This window comes from Rhamphochromis sp. 'chilingali', assembly GCF_963969265.1.
Source record: "Rhamphochromis sp. 'chilingali' genome assembly, chromosome: 21".
In the NCBI taxonomy this organism is placed as follows: Eukaryota; Metazoa; Chordata; class Actinopteri; order Cichliformes; family Cichlidae; genus Rhamphochromis; species Rhamphochromis sp. 'chilingali'.
The window spans coordinates 29,123,345-29,142,719 of NC_137949.1; the positions used below are offsets into that span (position 1 = coordinate 29,123,345).

Below are 19,375 nucleotides of genomic sequence, written 5' to 3' on the forward strand. Positions count from 1 at the left end.
CCGACACCTAGCACTCAACACCACATTGGCTAAGAGCTCATGGGTATAAGAGTGCAGCGTCTATTTTTAGATTTTAATCTGAGGAATGATAAGTAAATCACTTTATTTATTGAAAGCATCGCCTTTGCTAAAAAAAAGAAGCATTTGGTTTTACCACCACATTGTGCGAAGACAAATATTTAGTAAAACATTAACTCATCTCAGTCATCTTCCTCTGTGACCTCTGGGCTGATTCTGTTTATTGAATCATGGAATTATATGAAGACATCTGGCAGCTCACTTGCTCCGTCTTTGTCTGCAGCAGTAATTCATTTCTTTCTCTATTCTCACGAAATCCTCTCAGTCGAGAAGGTAGCAGTGCTGTGTCGTTTCCTGGACATTGGTGCAGTGACAAAAAACCACCTACTGAAGTATGCCTTGGCTCACGCTTTCTGTTGCTTCCTGGCCTCTGTGGAGGATGTCAACCCTGCTGTGGCCACCAGGGCCAGGCTGCTACTGGACACAGTCAAGAGGCCATCCCTTCAGGTACTTTGCTCTTGTTTTTAGCAACAAAATTTCTGTTTATTTTTCGCGTGAAGGATAAATAAATTAAGCATTCTCACTAAGACAGGGTGTGTTGGTGTGCATTTAATTATAGTTTTGGTATTTATGTGTTGAAAGCTGTAAATTTTATTTATGGATTTTCTATGTAAAGGGATTGTACTTGTTGTGCATTTTTAGGGCTTATGCCTGTGTCTGGATTTCCAATTTGACACTGTGGTGAGAGATCGTCCCATTATTCTCAGTAAACTCCTACTCCTGCACTTTCTGAAGAAAGATATCCCCGCGCTTAGTTGGGAGTTTTTCGTCAACCGTTTTGAAACATTATCTCTGGAGGCTCAGCTGCACCTGGACTGCAACAAAGAGTTTCCCTTCCCTACTAGTATGTATCTGCCATGTCCCCATCCAGATGTTTTACACCTGTAAGAGAAGATTTACAACTTAACAGTGCTTCAAGTAAGCTTTGCAATCCTTGTTTCTTTGACAGCTATTACAGCTGTACGAACCAATGTAGCTAACCTCAGTGATACAGCAATGTGGAAGATACGACGGGCCCGTTTCGCGAGGAATCAGCAGAAGAGTGTGCGCTCCCTCCGTGACAGTGTAAAAGGAGGCACGGACGCCCAGTCTAAAAGAGCCTTTTCACTCCCTGAGTCACTGAGCAACCGACTACGTGAGTAGAAGACATCAGCTGTCAGGCTGTCAGTCTTATTTCTAACCTGTCTCAAAAAGTCTGTTGTTAAAAAGTGTTTGCAAATAGCATTTGAGACTTTTTTAAGTGCTTTGGCTCACATGCTATGACATAGAAGTCTATAAAAAAACAACTTTCTATTTGGAAAATGACCTGCCATTATAGATTCTGTCACAAAGTGATGATCATTGCCTTTTTTAAAAAAAAAGAATCCTTTTCTATTTGCAAATACTGTTTGACCAAGGTCCTGTTCCATTTTCCTAATGTTTCTCTCCTCACTTATATGTTCCCGACGCTCATTTCACTTAAATGTTTTATCTGTGGCTCTCCACAGAAGGCTGTCTGAGTTTCTGAGATACTCGTGCTGCCGTCAAACACAGGTTTATCTGGTTGATCCAAATGCCCTCAATCTTTATAACATTTGGATTTCACGCCCTTTAAATCAAAAGTATACGCGTCTCTTTGTGTGCGCATATGTGTTGGAAGATGATGAAGCTCAGACATGTGTCCTGTGCTACCTCCCATGTACGCTCTCCTAAATCTTGCTCTTCATATGTGGTTTTTAGCTCTAAGGCTTACGAGGCAAGAGCTCTCTGCCCCGACACTGGGAGATATGATAGAGAAAGTCCTGCCAGGTAAATAACATTCCAAGTCTTCATCATATTGGAGAAAAAGTACAGTAAGACTTTCATGAAAACTATGTTCAAATATTAAATATTTAGTATTATACAGTATTGTTGAAAATTCTCAACACAACCCTCATTTCCTTGTATTTTGCTTCCAAGGACCTGGACGGTCAATAATTTTTTAAAGTGCTCTTGAGCAATAGTTCTCCGGGCTTTCTGAAGGTCTTTCAAACGTTTGCTTTGAAAGATCTTTTACTCATTACCCTTGTACACGGCCATTTTTAGATGAATGTTTAGTTTTTTTTATATACAGTATGTTAAGCCACGTAACAATGATCTATGAATCATTCAAGCATAAAAAAGACATGATGAACTAGTGTTGTGTCTACACATAACCAACAAATTAGCAAAGAACCAATTTTAAATTCTATCTTTAGGCACTTTGTTACCTGTAGCCTGGTGCAAAAACACCTAATTTGTTCCTATTTCTTTAGTTTAAACATGCAGAAAAGACTTGTTTAACTATGAGTAACTATGCCAAATTACACAAGAAGTGGATTTAGAATCAGTAGCAACGACTTATGGAGTGATGAATCCTTAATATGGTGAACATCTGTGGAGGAGGCGGGAGAGAGGTACAAGAGCCATCTGTAAAACATGGTGCCCTGTCATGGCTTGGGGTTCTATTTCAGCCAGTGGCGTTAGGGATCTTGTCAAAATTGATGGAATTATGAACACAGAAAAGTGTTGTCAGATTTGGATGCTCTGGAAAGCATCTGATTGGCAGCTTTATTTTCTGCATGGCGGTGATCCCAAAGATATTTGCAGTGCCGTAAAAGCATACCTGCATAGAAAAAACACACACAGTGGAACACATCCTGGACTTCAACATTATTGAAACGGTGTGGCATCATCTTGACAGAGAATGAAACAAAAGGCAGCCAACATCCAAAGAAGAGCTTTGAATGTCCTTCAAGAAGCCCGGAGAACTATTTGTGAAGACTACTTAAAACTTCCATAAGAGAGTTTAGACTGTGGTGGAGAATAAAGGTGGTCATACCAAATATTGAATTTCAAGCTTGTTAGAGTTTGACAAACTTTATTTCCGTGTATATGACTTCACATATTTCAATAAGTCACTGTGCCTATTTTCTTTGCAAAATATAAAGAAATGAGCGGTGGCTGAAGAGTTTTGCACTTTATTGTACATAAAAAATAATGTTTGGTCTATAGTGGCAGTCATTGTTCTTTCATCCTACTTTCTGGGCTAAAGCAATCCTGACACGGAACGAAAAACTAGACAGTCTGTTGTGCGTTTACCCCATTTACATATTCCATGAACACATTGTAGTGATGTATGTATACAGCATGATAATAGCTCCAACTCTCTTGGCAGAGAAATGGACAGGATGAGCTGACACCCCTCCACCTCTGTGTTGTTATCCTCCCTGCTACCGCACCCCTACCCTCTCCCCATCTTGTCTCCCTGTCTGCAGCACGTTTTCTCCCGCACTTTAACCCTGACGCTTCAGCCCCTCTTGCAGGCCAGACCCCTTCTCCCGAGGACGACACCATCATCAGAGACCTGCTCCCTGAGAACGCTGGCGTCGATCACCAGACGGTTCACCAGCTGATCATGGTCCTCATGAAATTTATGGCCAAAGACCAAAGCAGTGCTGAGGCAGATATTGGTAGTGCCAAGGCTTTCAACACAGTGAAGCGTCATCTGTATGTGCTGCTGGGGTATGATCAACAGGAAGGCTGTTTCATGATTGCACCTCAGAAGATGCGCACCTCCACCTGCTTCAACGCCTTCATCGCTGGCATTGCACAAGTAACTGAAATATAATAAAATATTTGCACCTGCATATTAGGCTTATTGCGAAAGAGTACCTGAACGTCGCAACTGCCAGTGAATTTAACTTATTTGCTCACAGGTACTGGACTACAATATCGGTTTGGGAAAGCAGCTGCTCCCTCTTGTGGTCCAGGTGTTGAAGTACTGCACATGTCCCCAGCTGAGGCACTATTTTCAGCAGCCTCCTCGTTGCTCCCTGTGGGCCCTTAAACCACACATTCGGCAGATGTGGCTCAAAGCACTTCTTGTTATCCTTTACAAGGTACTTAATATTTTTTATTGCATGAATAACTGTACATTGAGTCTGCTACATAATGCCACCTAACCTTTAAGATATTTCTTTTTATGTTTTCGTGACATATTTTCTTCAATCTTTTGTACAAAATGAGCTTACATTGTTTTTATGCACCATAGTACCCTTACAGAGATATGGATGGCAGTAAAGTAGTCCTCCATTTGATCCACATCACCATCAACACACTGAATGCACAGTATCACAGCTGTCGCCCCCATGCTACAGCAGGACCACTCTACAGTGACAACTCCAACATAAGCCGCTATAGCGAGAAAGAAAAAGGTGGGAAAAGTAGCAAATGCGTTGTCTGTATCAGCAGTAGATGATGATGATGATTAGAATATGATAATATGATATATGTCATAGATCGTTATGCTAGAATAGGAGGGAAAAGACATTGTTCAGTCAGGCAGATTATGACTTTTTAATGCTACATTAATGCAGCGCTCAAGTACATTTCACATATTTGTTCTCCACATTAGAAGAGGACAGTGTATTTGATGAGTCAGACGTCCATGACACGCCGACTGGTGCTGCTAACAAGGAGTCACAGACCTTCTTTGCTCGCCTGAAGAGAATTGGTGGCAGCAAGTCTGTGAAATACCAGCCGGTAGAGCTGAATGCCAAGAGAAGTAAGAGGCAGAGGCTTTCAATGTCAAGTGCGCTCTATATTAAGCAAATTGATTCAGTCTTTATCATACAATAATATTTTTTTGTGATTCGGTCTCATTTTCTTTCCTTGCATCAGGTGAAATTGAGCTGTCAGAGTACCGTGAAGCTAGCGCCCTTCAGGATAGCATCCTGCACTGTGTGCGGGAGGAGAGCACCAGGAGAAAGAGGCTACAGGCAATCCACAAGCAGAAGTCTTTGGATATTTCCAACACGGATTCCATTCTATTCAGTTTGGACGAACATCGGCGCAAGTCCTGCATTGATCGTTGCGACATGCAGGTGCCCCCTGTAGTCCTGCCCCCATCCTCTACTACTCCCCACAACAGGTATCATGGGATAGGATCCTCTGATGGCTCTTCAGTTCGGGTTGATCCCGTGGACCGACGGGGCTCTCGAGGTGGCCAGTCTGACATCTCCAAGCCCGTCATACCAGAGGTCCGGCTCAGCTGCATGGAGACTTTTGATGACAAAACAGATCAGAGCTCTTTAGAGGGATCAGCTCAGGGAAAGGACGATCAAGACCTGATTGACCTCTCCTCTGACTGCACCTCAATTCCAGAAAAGCATTCGCTGCTCTCCATGTCTGACAGCGACTCCTTGGTCTTTGAACCGCTACCACCTCTGAGGATTGTGGAAAGTGATGAGGAGTTTGATCTTAACACCATCATAGGCTCCAAGTTTAGTGGGAGTCCAAAAGTCTCAGCTTCTCCTGCAAGCAGCAACACTTTGCGACTGTCCCCTGTTGTTCAGGTGAGTGTGGAGGACTGCTCCACTGACAAAAAGACCCCAGAGCTTGTGGTGGGAGAGAGGTGCTCACAGCAGAAATTTGAAGGAAAGGAGCCTATCCGTGTGCCTCGCAGCACCTCTCTGGAGCTCCCTGACCGATCAGAGAACATCTCCCATGAAAGCCCCATGACCTTAAAGCAGAAGAGAGACCTGCTGAGAAAGTCCCCACATGTCCCTGTCACCTCGCTAGATGACACATGTGCGACCCCGGAAGAAATCAGGACTCTTATAGGACCCAGCACCAGTCCCTCTGGCAGGACTATCTTCCTTGACATCCCCGAAGACAAAGCGGAGCCGCCTTCCTCACCAGAGAAGAGCAAGAGCAACAGCAATGACGAAGAAGAAGGGGATGGAGACGATGAAGAGGAGGACGATATGGGCGACGAAGCAGACAGCGACCCCAAACCTGACAACGCAGATGAGAACGATGAAGCTGAGTTTAAAATCCAGATTGTTCCCCGACAGCGTAAACAGAGGAAGATAGCTGTGAGCGCCATCCAGAGGGAATACCTGGACATCTCGTTCAACACGTTCGACAAGCTGGGTGCTGAGCAGACCGCAGAAACAGGTAAAGAGAAAGGACACGTGAACAAAAACCAGAGCGTGCTGTTGTTGATTTCAAAAATGTCTTTTAAGAAAATCTTGTAAAATCTTATTTATTACTTTTTGTACAAGTCTGGTCAAAAGTGAATATTTTAAGAGATCAAACTATTGTAGAATAATTCCAGCTAAACTTAAAGCACTGTAGCTGATTTACTACACATAAGTTCTACTTTAAGCCAGAAAAAGACAATCCTGAGGTGTTGTCACAGTTTATTTATATTCGGCTGACTCACATCAGCTGTTTCTTAGTGACGTAAGCCTACAGAGATGCTGCCTAAACCAGCCATTTATAAATTAGCTTTGTACATTGCTCTACTTACAACTTTTAACTCTGAATATTATTCATTTATTATTTTATCTCTTTAGTTCCTTATTGTTGTTTTAAAAAAATCAATTTTCTTGCATTTCTTTTATTAATAAATGCTTATTTTGTCATCAGAGCGAAATGATCATCACTCATTACCAGAAATACTAACCACTCTTGCCATGCATTGCCCCTTTTCATGTTTTTGTGTGTGTGTGTGTGTGTGTGTGTGTGTACTTTTCCAATTATACAATGAGGTTTTAATGTAAAAGTAAAAGACTGAATCAGATTTTTATTGCACTTTAATTGCCCACATGGCACCAAATCATGCCTCTATTGAGATTATGTAACAACATGCTAAACTTCATATAAAAAATTTTTCTCTTAAATTATCACTTAAAAATGTTAGACATCTATGTATTGTATTACTGATTATTGTTGGAAGACTTCTGGTATATATTCTGATGCCTTGCAGATCACAAAGTTATGTCTACCCTGGAAAAGCCACGAGAATCTGCCTCAGCACCAACACTCGAAGCTGCTATACCTGAAACAAGTCATCGCTCTTCAGTGTCAAGTAGGAGCCAAAAACTCACTACATCATCTCCTCACCGACTTCAGTTAAATTGTTTTTTGTGTATTACTAGTGCGATGTCTAATATACCATAACCTATTATTTATATGTTTGTCTCTGATTCACTTTTTACAATTTTGTAATGGAGCTTGAAATATTAAATTAACATGACATAATATACATTTTTTAACAACACAGGAAAAAATACCAATATGTAATGTTTTAAGCTTTAATTTATAACTAGTGCAACTTGAATCTGTTATAATAATGGTTTAGTTAATCAGGACTAGGGCTAAATGACCTAAAGTCTAACCCTTATTGGTTAGACTGAAATGAGTTATACTGACAGTTAAAACCAGGTACTGTTTTCTTGTCTTTCTCTGACCTCTAGCTCAGTACCGGCAGGTGAAACGAGGCTCTCTGGGAGCTTTAACCATGAGCCAGCTTATGAAGAGACAGCTGGAGCATCAGTCCAGCGCACCACACAACATCTGCACCTGGGAGACGGGTCAGTCACTGTGGACATTTTTCAGTTATAACCTTTTGAGGAGACAGTGACATAATAACACATGCAAGAACACCAGACACCCACCAGAGTTAACTGAAATTAAAAGAAGAGGATAGTAAAACACCTCCTAATAGATGGTGATGTTTTTATATGTTTTTATAGCCATTACACTGAAAACTGACTATAAAATGTGATTCATCAAATTTACATCTTTTTTATTTAACTAATAAACTAACTAGTTATATTATTTTAGGAATGATGTAAGAGGAATGATGATGCAAGAGGGCTTTTAAATTACAATAAAAGCCCTCTTATGTACATGCCCTATTACAGGCAGTATTAGTACCCTCATTTGAAAATCTCTGTTTGAGCTAATCCTAATATATTTTCATTTAAATAAATACACTGAATCTAAACTTCAATCAAATTTCTTGTGTGCTACAAGGTGAAAAGGAAATGTTTTTTATGACTGATATTTTTCCATTGTAGGTCCTACGAAGACCAGTCTCCTCTCAGCACCGAGCACAGTCAGCATGTTCGTCCCTGCACCCGAGGAGTTCATTGACGAGCAGCCTACCACGATGTCTGACCGGTGAATCAATCACTTAGTAGCTATATCTATCAAGCTGTATTAAAGTCAAACTATTATTGATTTATTGGAGAATTGCAAATCTATTTGTACTGGTGCCAACAACAATAAAACCAGAAACTAACTTTTAGCCCAAGTGCTCGAGATCCTGTGACAGCAGAGATCACATTGTCTTTACATTATGTCCATGTGGTATAACTGCTATTTCAGGGTAAATGCTGCCACTAATTAACAGTAATAGACTCAAACACAGCTGTTATCCAACTGCAATAACACATCTGAATACTACAAAAAAATGTCCATCACGCCACTCTTGTGTTAATCTATGCACGGTCTGAAGCATGTGTGTGGGAATGTATGTGAATGTTTTACTGTTATATCTTATTAGTATTTTAAGTATTCTATCTATTTTATTTATTGAATTTTATTGTTTTATTTATATTTTGATATTGCTAGGGATGATGCAATGATCGGGGACCATTCTTAATTTCGTTGTTCTCATGACAATGACAATAAAGTTTCTGATTCTAATGAACTAAAAGAGAACTGAAAAGGATTCAGAATGTCAGATTTTGTAGGAGCTTTGGAAAAATTCCTAAAATATTCCCATCAAAATTCCCTACAGAGCTAATTTTTGCAGCTTTTTATTTTAACTTGTTGAATTGGAATTATGCATCAGAGCTGGTCTCCGTCACGCCCTGGAGTTAAAAAGCAAAAGTTAAAAAGGGTGTCTGGAAAGAAGTGTTCTACACATTGCTTGTTGGCTTTGCAAGTGATGAAGCAGCAGCTGCAATCAGCCGATAGAAAGAAACAGCCGCACCCCTGTGTGGAAGCACTGGCTTTAACCTCATCACATCATTCACATTAAGAACCTGCAGTCCACCAGGCTGTAAAACACATTACAGAACTGAGTCATTCTCACATATTTATCGGTTCTTAAACCTTCTGCTGTTGATCTCAGTAAATTTAACAGGGTGGCTCCTTCCCTGTCTGGATATTTAAAGATGTTGGTAAAAGAGTAACAATGTTTTGAAGATGACTTTGCAGGAAAGCAGAAAAGTGCGTCTAAGCCATTTTCTTAGGGAAAAAGATTTTTCCCTAAGTTTTGATAATTCTCTCTTCAAACATTTTGACATTATTTCATATTGAAGTTGAATGGCTCAGCTGGCCAAACAGCACTAAGTGGAAGTAGGAATTTATTCTTTTAATTTCTTTTTAAGTTTAATTTAAAAAAGTAAATTATTATTGTATTATTGTAAACACTGTGGTTACATTTTTAAGGACTGAACTTTCAATTCAATTTATATGGTGTCAATTTACAACAACAGTCGCCTCAAGGCGCATTATATTGTAAGTTAGACCCTACAATGACCCCCTGTGAGCTAGCACTTTGGGGACAGTGGGAAGGGAAAACTCCCTTTTAACAGTAAGAAACCTCTGGCAGAACCGGGCTCAGGGAGGGGCAGTCATCGGCCACAACTCGATTAGTTAAAGTTAATAAATGTGACACTTAAAGAATAAATATTCTAACAGGCTTCAGATGATTATACAGGATTGGAGGTGTTGAGGGCTGCTGTTACAGTGCTGCGTGCTCACATTAAACATGGTCAAAGTTTTATATAATGACTAGGTACAAAATAGCCAAAAGCTTAGGGCTCAGACTGCTCAAAGCACTCAATTTCACCCAGTTTTTTTTCTATCCTGATTTCAGAGAGAAGAGATATTCCTAATATGGTCATCCAATGCACACAGCTCTGGCTGTGAGCACTGATCAAGCAGTTTGTGAAGGGCAGCCAATCAGAAAAATGAGCTTAAAGAGAGGCGAGTTAAAACTGCTTGTTGCAGACTGTGGATGATTGAAGGGGCTGCAACAGACCGAGTACTAAACTTTAGATAGTGCAAAGCTTTTCTAGTGGAGTCGCAAAAAAACCTGAATCTTAAAATGAGCAAAATAGATCTGTTTTTATGCTAAATCTAGCCTGGTGTATTTCCGTGTGATGTCTCAGGTGTCGGGACTGTGCAGCTGTTCTGGAAGAATATGATGAGGAGACTCTCAGCCTCGCTGTGGTGGTTCTTTCCATGTTCATTCACCTCAGCCCGGATTTGGCTGCCCCTATGCTTCTTGACATCATGCAGTCTGTGGGCAGGTACAACAGCTCCAGTAACCATCCCTGCAATCTCCATCCACACAGCACTTCACCGTTAAATGAAGTTTCATAACTCACTCTTAGAGCTCATGCATAATTCATCTCTGAGTCCTAATCCGCTGCTTTGACTTCTCTCAGGTTGGCATCCAGTGGCAATTTTTCTGGACAAGCTGAGAGGTATGAGACATAAAAGCCATAACACCAATGTGTGCAGATGTTCACTGTGCTTATAGATGACTTTAATAGTATATGTCAAGTGTGACTGCCCTTCTAACACAGCCATTCTCCCTGCGATGTCCTGCAGTATGTTGATCCCAGGGAATGTAGCAGGTGTAGCCAAGCAGTTCCTGCGCTGTATGTTTCACCAGCTGGCTCCTAACGGCATCTTGCCCCAGCTCTTCCAGAGCAACATAAAAGGTCTGTTTAAAAACCTGAAAATTCAGCTTGAATTTGTCATAGAAAAGAAACTTAGCTTCACACTTTATTGTAATGTAGCTACTTTTAAACATTCAATCTAACATCATAAGTTCCCATTGTATAAACTGCTCCCTTCTTTTTCTTTTAACAGATGGAAGTTTTCTGAGAACACTTGCATCCTCGCTGATAGATTTCAATGAGCTCAGTTCTGTTGCTGCTCTCAACATGCTCCTCGAGGTGGGATTTTTTCTTCATGTTGATGTGTTGAGTCATTCAACCAGCAGGAGGAGCTCTTGTCAAAGCAAAAGATTTGATGTCGCCAGCTTCATGTGCAGCGTAGGCCCATCTTAAACATCACATCATCTGGGCATTTCAGGAAACCTGCTTTGATCTGCACTCCTCTGCTAGTTTATTGTACTGATATCTAAATAAAAATGGGCAAGATAAGAACCTACTGATGCACGCGCTCATCCGTGCAGTCATCTGTACTTCAGTGTCCTAAATCCACTGCTCTCATCATGAGCATTGTGACTGATCAGGAGTGAAATGATGGAAATATCTTCACTTATAGAATGTCATTATATAACCCCTTTTTATGGTTTATGCCTCCCTGCCTCCCAGGGCTTGAACAACAAAAAGAATCTTCCAGCAGGGGGCACAATGCTGCACTGCCTGGACAACATTGCCACCTTCATGGAGGCACTCCCCATGGACTCTCCCAGCAACCTGTGGACAACCATCTGCAACCAGTTCCAGACCTTCCTCACAAAACTGCCCTCTGTGCTTCCTCTGAAGGTAGATATCAACTCGTCCGAGTACTTAGTCATGGTCTTATGTGATTACTGTCGGAGGAAAACGCATCCAGCGGTGCACTCGTATGGTTTAAAAGGACAGAGTCTTAAAACTGTAATTGATTTGACTCTGACACTTTTACCTTGGAGGTCAAATTAGTGTGCAATCATTTGCAACCCTCACAAGCACAGGGGAGAGGTCAACATATTTTTCAATGTGTGTCTCATTAGTGTCCTATGGATTCCAGTTTAAGGATTATCATTTGCCTGCTGAAAATCCCAACAACAAATGCAACTCGGGTAAGTTCAAAGCAGAACGTCAGTGTCTCCTCTTTCTGCCCTTTAATAACTAACCTATTTCTACGTTTCTTCCATCACACAGAGTCTCCTGGAGCCCTTTTCCAAGCTGCTGAGCTTCGTCATCCAGTATGGAACATTCGGTCTCTCCTACCTTGTGGAGCTCTGTGGACTTTGTTACAAAGCCTTCAATAAGGTACTTTTGTGTGTCTGCAGCTTGTAAGAAGTCTTGAAAGAGTTAAACCCTTCAAACTAATCTGCAGTTTGCTGCTCTCTCACTCATCACTTTTTTTGGTGCTACACCTACTTCCCCGACACTCCAGTCAGCCTGAAATGTGGCCGTGTGTCACAGATGATTAAGTAGGCAATCAGCCAGTATTGATTAACATGATTAGTTGGTGTGCTAGGACCGAGGATGTATGGTGTGTTTCTCCGTGGCTGCCTGAGACGGCGATGGAGCCAGGGCTGTCTGCACTGTTCGGACAGATGAATCCTCAGTCCTCCACCACTGTCAGCACAGCGTGGTTTATGCCTCTTGTGGTATTGATTTTTTTTTACAGCCGCTTTAATTCCTGACCTTATAATATCCTCATTTCAAAACTCAGAGTTGCTGTGAATGATTGCTTTTGGATCTTTACCCTCTGCCGTTTTTTTTTTTAATGGTAAGGTGAGGTGTCAGGGAAGAGCCGATTTTCAATAATTTGTTTCAACTCAGTTCAGTTTTGGAGGTCAGGTGTTAAGGACACACATTAGAGCTCTCTGGACCTACTAAAGTTGGTCACATCATGCATCACTTGTCACCTCTGCATCGCCCTGTATGATGAGGAGCCTTGTGGCTTAAGAACGGCCTTTTAATTTGCTATTTTCCAAACTTACATGCTCCATTAAGTTTTAATCACCAGAGTGCTGCATCCAGGTACGTGCATTAGCAAGCCACGCAGTGAGAACTGTCAGCTCTGCATTGTGCATGAGCAGAAGATCATGTGCTTGCTCCTAACATAAGAATAGAATAGAATAGAATAGAATTCAACTTTATTGTCATTGCACATGCACAGGTACAGGGCAACGAAATGCAGTTTGCATCCATCCAGAAGTGCTTTAGTGATATAGATATATTACAATATATATTAGCAATAATATAGATATGTGAGTATATTACAGAAATGGGTCTATTATGGTATGTTATAATGTACACGGTATGAAGTATGTTGTGAATATTCTATAACTATAAGTATGTAAAGGCTGTAGTGAGTACAAGCTATGTACAGGATATGAACAGGATATAAATATGAAAAACTATACAGAATATGAAATAAATAACTTTACAGAATCTGGGATATACAGCTATACAGAAATGGGAACTATGCAAGTTGTAAACAGTTGTAGGATTAAAGATTATCGAATGTACAGAATGATTATTTACACAGAGCTATACAGTAGTGCAGTTAAGATAAGTGAGGGTGTAGATAGTTTCTACAGAGGCTATATAAAGTGCTGGTGGTTGTGAGTGGTGGTTCAGTCCATGTTATTATTGTGTGTTTGAGGGTACAGTTGTCCATTGTGGGTGTGTGTATGTTCAGTCCATGAGTTAACGTGGGTCAGATGTCAGCAGGCAGAGTTCAGGAGTCTGACAGCTGTGGGGAAGAAGCTGTTCCGGTACCTGGTGGTCTTAGTCCGGAGGCTCCTGTGGCGCCTCCCAGAGGGCAGGAGGGTGAAGAGTCCATGTGATGGGTGACTGGGGTCTTTGATGATTTTCCCAGCCCTTTTCAGACACCGCTTCCTGTAGATGTCTTTTATGGCAGGAAGTGGTGCTCCGGCGATGCGCTGGGCAGTTTTCACGACCCTCTGCAACGCCTTCCGGTCCGAGGCAGAGCAGTTCCCGTACCAGACTGTTATACAGTTGGTCAGGATGCTCTCGATGGTGCAGCGATAGAAGTTCACCAGGATGTCTGAGGACAGGTGGTTCTTCCTCAGAGTCCTCAAGAAGAAGAGGCGCTGGTGAGCCTTCTTGACCAGCTTGGAGCAGTTGGTCGTCCAGGTGAGATCCTCGGAGATGTGGACTCCCAGGAACTTGAAGCTGCTCACACGCTCCACAGCCGTCCCCTTAATGTGGATGGGTGGATGTGGGTCAGCATTCCTCCTGTAGTCCACGATGAGCTCCTTGGTCTTCTCGGTGTTAAGCAGCAGGTTGTTTGTGTCGCACCACTCAGCCAGACGATCCACCTCCTCCCTGTAGGCGGCCTCATCGTTGTCACTGATGAGGCCAATCACCGTGGTGTCATCTGCAAACTTAATGATGGTGTTGGAACCATCAGCAGGTCTGCAGTCGTGGGTGAAGAGGGAGTAGAGGAAAGGGCTCATCACACAGCCTTGTGGTACACCGGTGTTCATTGTGATGGTAGATGAGCAGCGGTTATCCAGCCGGACATGTTGGGGGCGGTTGGTCAGGAAGTCCAGTAACCATTTGCAGATGAGGGAACTGATACCCAGGTCTGTCAGTTTCCTGATGAGTTGTGAGGGGTGGATTGTATTGAATGCTGAACTGAAGTCTATAAACAGCATTCTGGCGTAGGTGTTGTTGTTGTCCAGGTGTGAGAGGACAGAGTGCAGTGCGATGGAGACCGCATCCTCTGTGCTCCTGTTCCGGCGGTATGCGAATTGGTGGGGGTCCAGGGTGGGGGGGAGACAGGATTTGAAGTGTGCTAGGACCAGTCGCTCTAAGCACTTAGTGATGATGGGGGTGAGTGCTACTGGGCGGTAATCATTGAGGCAAGATGGGTTGGAGTTTTTGGGTATCGGGACGATGGAGGTGGATTTGAAGCAGGCCGGTACCACAGCGTGGGCCAAGGACAGATTGAATATGTCTGTGAGCACTCCTGCAAGCTCCCCAGAACACGCTCTGAGAACACGCCCGGGGATGCCATCAGGGCCTGCAGCCTTGTGGACATTGATCCTGCTCAGCACCGCTCCTACATCGGTGGGGGAGAGAGTCATAGGTTGGTGGTCTGGCGTCATGTCTGCTTTGGTTGTGGTTGTGGGGTTCCCTCGCTCAAAACGAGCATAAAAGTTGTTGAGCTCGTTGAGGAAGGAGACATCAGAGGATGCGGGGGAGGGTTTGGTGGTCCTGTAGTCTGTGATGGTCTGGAGTCCTTGCCACATGCGTCGGGGGTTGGAGTTGGAGAAGTGTTCTTCTACCTTCTTTTTGTAATGGTGTTTGGCTTTTTTGATGCCCTTCTTTAGATTAGCCCTGGCTGTACTGTAGGCGTGTGCATCTCCTGACCTAAAGGCGGTGTTGCGGGCCTTCAGGAGGAGACGAACATCCCGGTTCATCCAAGGCTTCTGGTTGGGGTACATGGTGATCCGTTTCTGGGTGGTGACACTGTCTGTGGTTTTGGAGATGTAATCCAGTACAGATGAGGCGTACTGGTCCAGGTCTGTGTGGGTGAACATATTCCAGTCTGTGTTTTTAAATCTGTCCTGGAGCACTGCGTCTGTCCCCTCTGGCCACACTTTAATTGTCCTCACAGCAGGTTTCACACGTTGGATGAGTGGTGAATACCGAGGTGTGAGGAACAGGGAGAGATGGTCCGATTGTCCAATGTGGGGGAGGGGTGTGGCTTTGTAGGCTCCAGCCAGGTTGGAATACACATGGTCTAAAGTCTTGTCTCCTCTGGTGTGGCAGGAGACATGTTGGTGGAATCTGGGGAGGACTGTCTTTAAGTTGGTGTGGTTGAAGTCGCCAGCAACAATAAAAGCAGCCTCGGGGTGTTTATTCTGGTGTTTGTTAATAAGCAAACATGACTACAAAAAGAAAGCGAGAGACAAACTGGAAGTCAGAAGATGACAGTGTGGTTTGTAAACAGGCAGCTGGGCTTTGTGTGGAAGGGATGAACAAAGAGAGCAGCCTGTCCTCCGGGAGGGAGAAGGCTGCCTGACAGCCTCATCTGAGCTGCCTGGGACTCTGGGAGGAGAGATCTGGACTGGCCTAAATCTACTCCTCGGCTTTCACTATTCTCCGTCTCCCCGGCTTTCCTCCCTCCCCTCTCGCTGCCTGTCCTTCCCCCTCTATTCAAGCTACAGAGTTTATGCTCTCCTCGCAGCATGAGTAAGGCAGAGTGATAATAGAAAAAGGCAGTCTTGCTGCATCAGTACATTTACTACACTCTCTATCTTCTCGCATACAGGAGAGAGATAAGTTCTACATGTCCCGCATTGTGGTGTTAGAGCTCCTGCAGGCTCTCAAGTTCAAGTCTCCTCTGCCTGACACAAACTTGTTACTTCTGGTTCAGGTAAAAAAACAAAAATCTCTCTTATCCATCTCGGTTTACGAGAGCCAGAAAATCACAGCAATTCAATCTGACTGCAATTCTATAACTCCATGTGGATTTTGCCAGTTTGTTTGTGCAGATATCGGCACACGGCTAGCGGAATCCACCATCATCCAAAAGCACATGATCTCAACGCTGCCGGGGGTGAGACTTAAATCGTTGTGTGCTACACTGTCTTATTAAAATCAGGCTCATAAAACAGCAGGAAATATAGACAGGCTCCACTGTGATTCCTCCTAAAGGATAAACTGCTGTTTCTCTCTACAGTGCACGACGGCAGCAATGGAATGCATGCGGCAATATATAAGTGAGCTCTTGGACTTTATTGCAGATATGCACACACTAACCAAACTTAAAGTAAGTCTTCTGTGTGTGAGTTTACAATTTGGACATGTCTCATGTGGAGAGTTTTGTTTTTCATCCTTATCTTTTCTTCACTCCAAATCTGCTCTTCAGAGCCATATGAAGGCTTGTTGTCAGCCACTGCACGAGGACACCTTTGGGGGCAACCTGAAAGTGGGCTTGGCACAAGTCGCAGCCATGGAGATCAGCAAAGGCAATCACCGCGATAACAAAGCTGTTGTGCGTTATCTTCCCTGGCTTTATCATCCGCCATCCACCATGCAACAAGGGTAAAAATGATGAGACTAAGACTGACTGACTTAATAAGAAAAATGAATGGTGAAAGAAGAAATGCACACTGTGTTGTTAATTGATTTGTTGAACTCATTTTCATTTTTTTCTTTCTCTCTAGGCCAAAAGAATTCATTGAGTGCGTGTCCCACATTCGTCAGCTGTCCTGGCTTCTTTTGGGCTCCCTGACGCACTGTGCCCTGCACCAGGGCTCCACCTCCTGCATGCCCATCCCTCTCGACGCTGGCTCCCACATTGCAGACCATCTTATCGTCATCCTGATTGGCTTCCCAGAACAGTCGAAGGTCTGGCAGACACAAATCTCTTCAAATGATCACACTCAGATTTTTCCAGATGCGATTTGTGGCAACCACAATGGCCTTGTCAGTTTTGGTCTCGGTCCTTATCCTCAGACGTCGGTGCTGCACATGTGCTCCCTGTTCCACGCCTTCATGTTCGCCCAGCTGTGGACCATCTACTGCGAGCAGGCAGCCGCCGCTCCCTCCCTGCAGAACCAGAACCAGACAGAGTTTTCTTCCAGCGCCATCCTCACGGGCCTCGAGTTCTGGAGTCGGGTTACACCCAGCATCCTGCAGCTTATGGCCCACAATAAAGTTGTAAGTGCTGCGCGGTATCCTTTGCAAACATCCGTCTGAGACAGTCAGGACTGTCGCTGTGGAAGAATGGTGATTTTCTTCTTTTAATATTATGAGTAAACAGTAAATATGTTACATAAAATTAAGTCTATTTCATATTTGTCTCTCAGATGGTAGAGATGGTGTGTCTTCATGTCATTAGTTTAATGGAGGCCCTGCAGGAATGCAACTCAACCATCTTTGTCAAGGTTTGCTATAAGTCCAGTGTCCTTCCATGCAGACAGTGCTGTATATTCTCTCTGTAACATGCAGAATAATGCTTATTTATTCATCTCCATTTCTTTTTTCAGTTAATTCCTATGTGGCTACCCATGATTCAGTCAAATCTTAAGGTAAGTGGTTTTAAAAGGTGTTAATCATACAGATTAATGATAATTACTATTGATGATTTCAAACTGAAACACTATCATCTCTTCTTTTCGTCGTAAGCATCTGTCTGCAGGGCTGCAGTTGCGTCTTCAGGCCATCCAGAATAGGGTGAACCACCAGTGTCTGCAGGGCCAGATGTCCGGAGCCCCTCCGTTCGCCCTGCGCAAATGGCTGCAGTGCACCCAGTTCAAGATGGCTCAGGTGGAGATCCAGTCGTCTGAGGCTGCTTCACAGTTTTACCCCATGTGACCTGTTCTGTGGTCAGCTCTGCCTCACCTGGGTCCCTAGGCCTGCATGCATCTGCTCTGGCTGAAAGTGACTTTAAAAAAAAAAAAAAGGACTCTTATATAAAGTGATGCTGTGTGGGATTCGTTTGAAATGAATCATTTTTCAGAACCTTTAGTATATGTACAGTAAATCTATGCTATTTTAAAGTACTAACACTGGAGTTGGACTGTATAGAAGAACTGTGTTCGGTGCCCAATCTGTTGCATTTAACAGAATTGAAGAGTCAGACGACTGTAGAGGATTTCCACAGACCCATGTTAGTAATAGCAAGGGCCTGAAACCAAATGCTTGTTTAATCATAGATATGTTCACTCTGACATTCATAACCTATCACTTTTTAAGTTGCTTGGTTGCAAGCCAAATAATAAAAGTACAAGTTTTTCTAAACATCGAGACGCTTTGACATTTCAAATGAATTGCTGAGCCTTTAAAAATTCAAATATGACATTTTCTGCCCTTTGATGTCCTGACTGATGGGGAAAATGCCCAGCTTACCATAATGTGGACGGCAGAGAGATAAAATCAGCTCTGCTGGTTACTCCTCTGAGCGAAAAAAAACCTCAGGTGTCTACGGGAAAACGACATGACATGCATTACCCAGCTCCCAGCTAAGATCCTTGTCAGGCTGTCAGTCATGCTGCCTTTTGCCATCACAGCTCAGATCGATCAGAGGCCAATCCGAGTTGCAGCAGCAGCTTTGTAACTCGATAACGTGGAGCCAGACATTGGAGGTAAACAAGACTATTTCGGTTTGCTCCCCCCTCACCCCCAAAGTGGAAAGACACCCCGCCTCCTCCTACTCCAGCCCTCCCTTCATTGGCAGCAGCGAAACAGATAGGCCCATGCATATACCAAGCAAACACAATTACCTTTGGCCTAATGTGGTTTGTTGTGATTAAGGATTTTTGTGAGGTCTAACTGTATTACCATGAAGCTCTTGTCTGAGAATAACAGATGACATGACAGCAGGCCCTGAAAACCGAACAGCACATTAATCTTTGTTTTGATCTTTTCTGCTGCAAGGATTTCATTATCAGGATTTAGCATGAATTAGATCTGCTGATATAGATGTATTCTGCGAGGAAAAATTAGCTTATCGGACCAAAATAAGTCACATTTGATCTGCGCATAAATTCTTTAAAATATTACTTTTTAGTCGCAGCTGGTATTGAAAGACCCATGTTGAGAGGTGTCTGCCAAATGAGTCACTAGTATAATGATATCACACAATGTGACTAATGAACACGCACTTACACACACGCGCGCACACTCCCCGGTGACCTCAAGCCAGCTGAATCAGGCTGCAGTGCCCCTTCTCATCAACCTCTAGCCATGGCTCATCAAAGAGGTCCTTTCCTGCTGCGCCTCTACGTGTGAGAGTGTGCATTAAAGTGATGTTAGCT

The 19,375-nt window shown here is 43.2% G+C and overlaps 1 protein-coding gene across 2 annotated transcripts in view; it reads left to right on the plus strand.

Annotated features, from left to right (window-relative positions):
* Positions 1-18,334, plus strand: part of unc79 (unc-79 homolog, NALCN channel complex subunit) — a 35,514-nt gene extending 17,180 nt beyond the window's left edge. The window contains exons 24-51 of one of the 2 annotated variants that reach the window (XM_080871701.1): positions 344-525; positions 721-922; positions 1,028-1,213; positions 1,798-1,866; positions 3,354-3,691; positions 3,795-3,977; positions 4,130-4,292; positions 4,493-4,642; positions 4,759-6,036; positions 6,851-6,952; positions 7,341-7,457; positions 7,947-8,049; positions 10,053-10,193; positions 10,332-10,370; positions 10,498-10,610; positions 10,762-10,847; positions 11,232-11,405; positions 11,633-11,701; positions 11,784-11,894; positions 15,883-15,987; positions 16,093-16,170; positions 16,294-16,383; positions 16,483-16,658; positions 16,781-16,964; positions 17,073-17,276; positions 17,426-17,503; positions 17,606-17,647; positions 17,745-18,334. In XM_080871701.1, the coding sequence (XP_080727827.1) occupies positions 344-525; positions 721-922; positions 1,028-1,213; positions 1,798-1,866; positions 3,354-3,691; positions 3,795-3,977; positions 4,130-4,292; positions 4,493-4,642; positions 4,759-6,036; positions 6,851-6,952; positions 7,341-7,457; positions 7,947-8,049; positions 10,053-10,193; positions 10,332-10,370; positions 10,498-10,610; positions 10,762-10,847; positions 11,232-11,405; positions 11,633-11,701; positions 11,784-11,894; positions 15,883-15,987; positions 16,093-16,170; positions 16,294-16,383; positions 16,483-16,658; positions 16,781-16,964; positions 17,073-17,276; positions 17,426-17,503; positions 17,606-17,647; positions 17,745-17,933 (4,952 nt within the window). In that variant the 3' untranslated portion in view covers positions 17,934-18,334. The remainder of the gene's footprint in view (positions 1-343; positions 526-720; positions 923-1,027; positions 1,214-1,797; positions 1,867-3,353; positions 3,692-3,794; positions 3,978-4,129; positions 4,293-4,492; positions 4,643-4,758; positions 6,037-6,850; positions 6,953-7,340; positions 7,458-7,946; positions 8,050-10,052; positions 10,194-10,331; positions 10,371-10,497; positions 10,611-10,761; positions 10,848-11,231; positions 11,406-11,632; positions 11,702-11,783; positions 11,895-15,882; positions 15,988-16,092; positions 16,171-16,293; positions 16,384-16,482; positions 16,659-16,780; positions 16,965-17,072; positions 17,277-17,425; positions 17,504-17,605; positions 17,648-17,744) is intronic. The other variant, XM_080871702.1, reaches the window with a different exon arrangement.
* Positions 18,335-19,375: the final 1,041 nt, after the last annotated feature.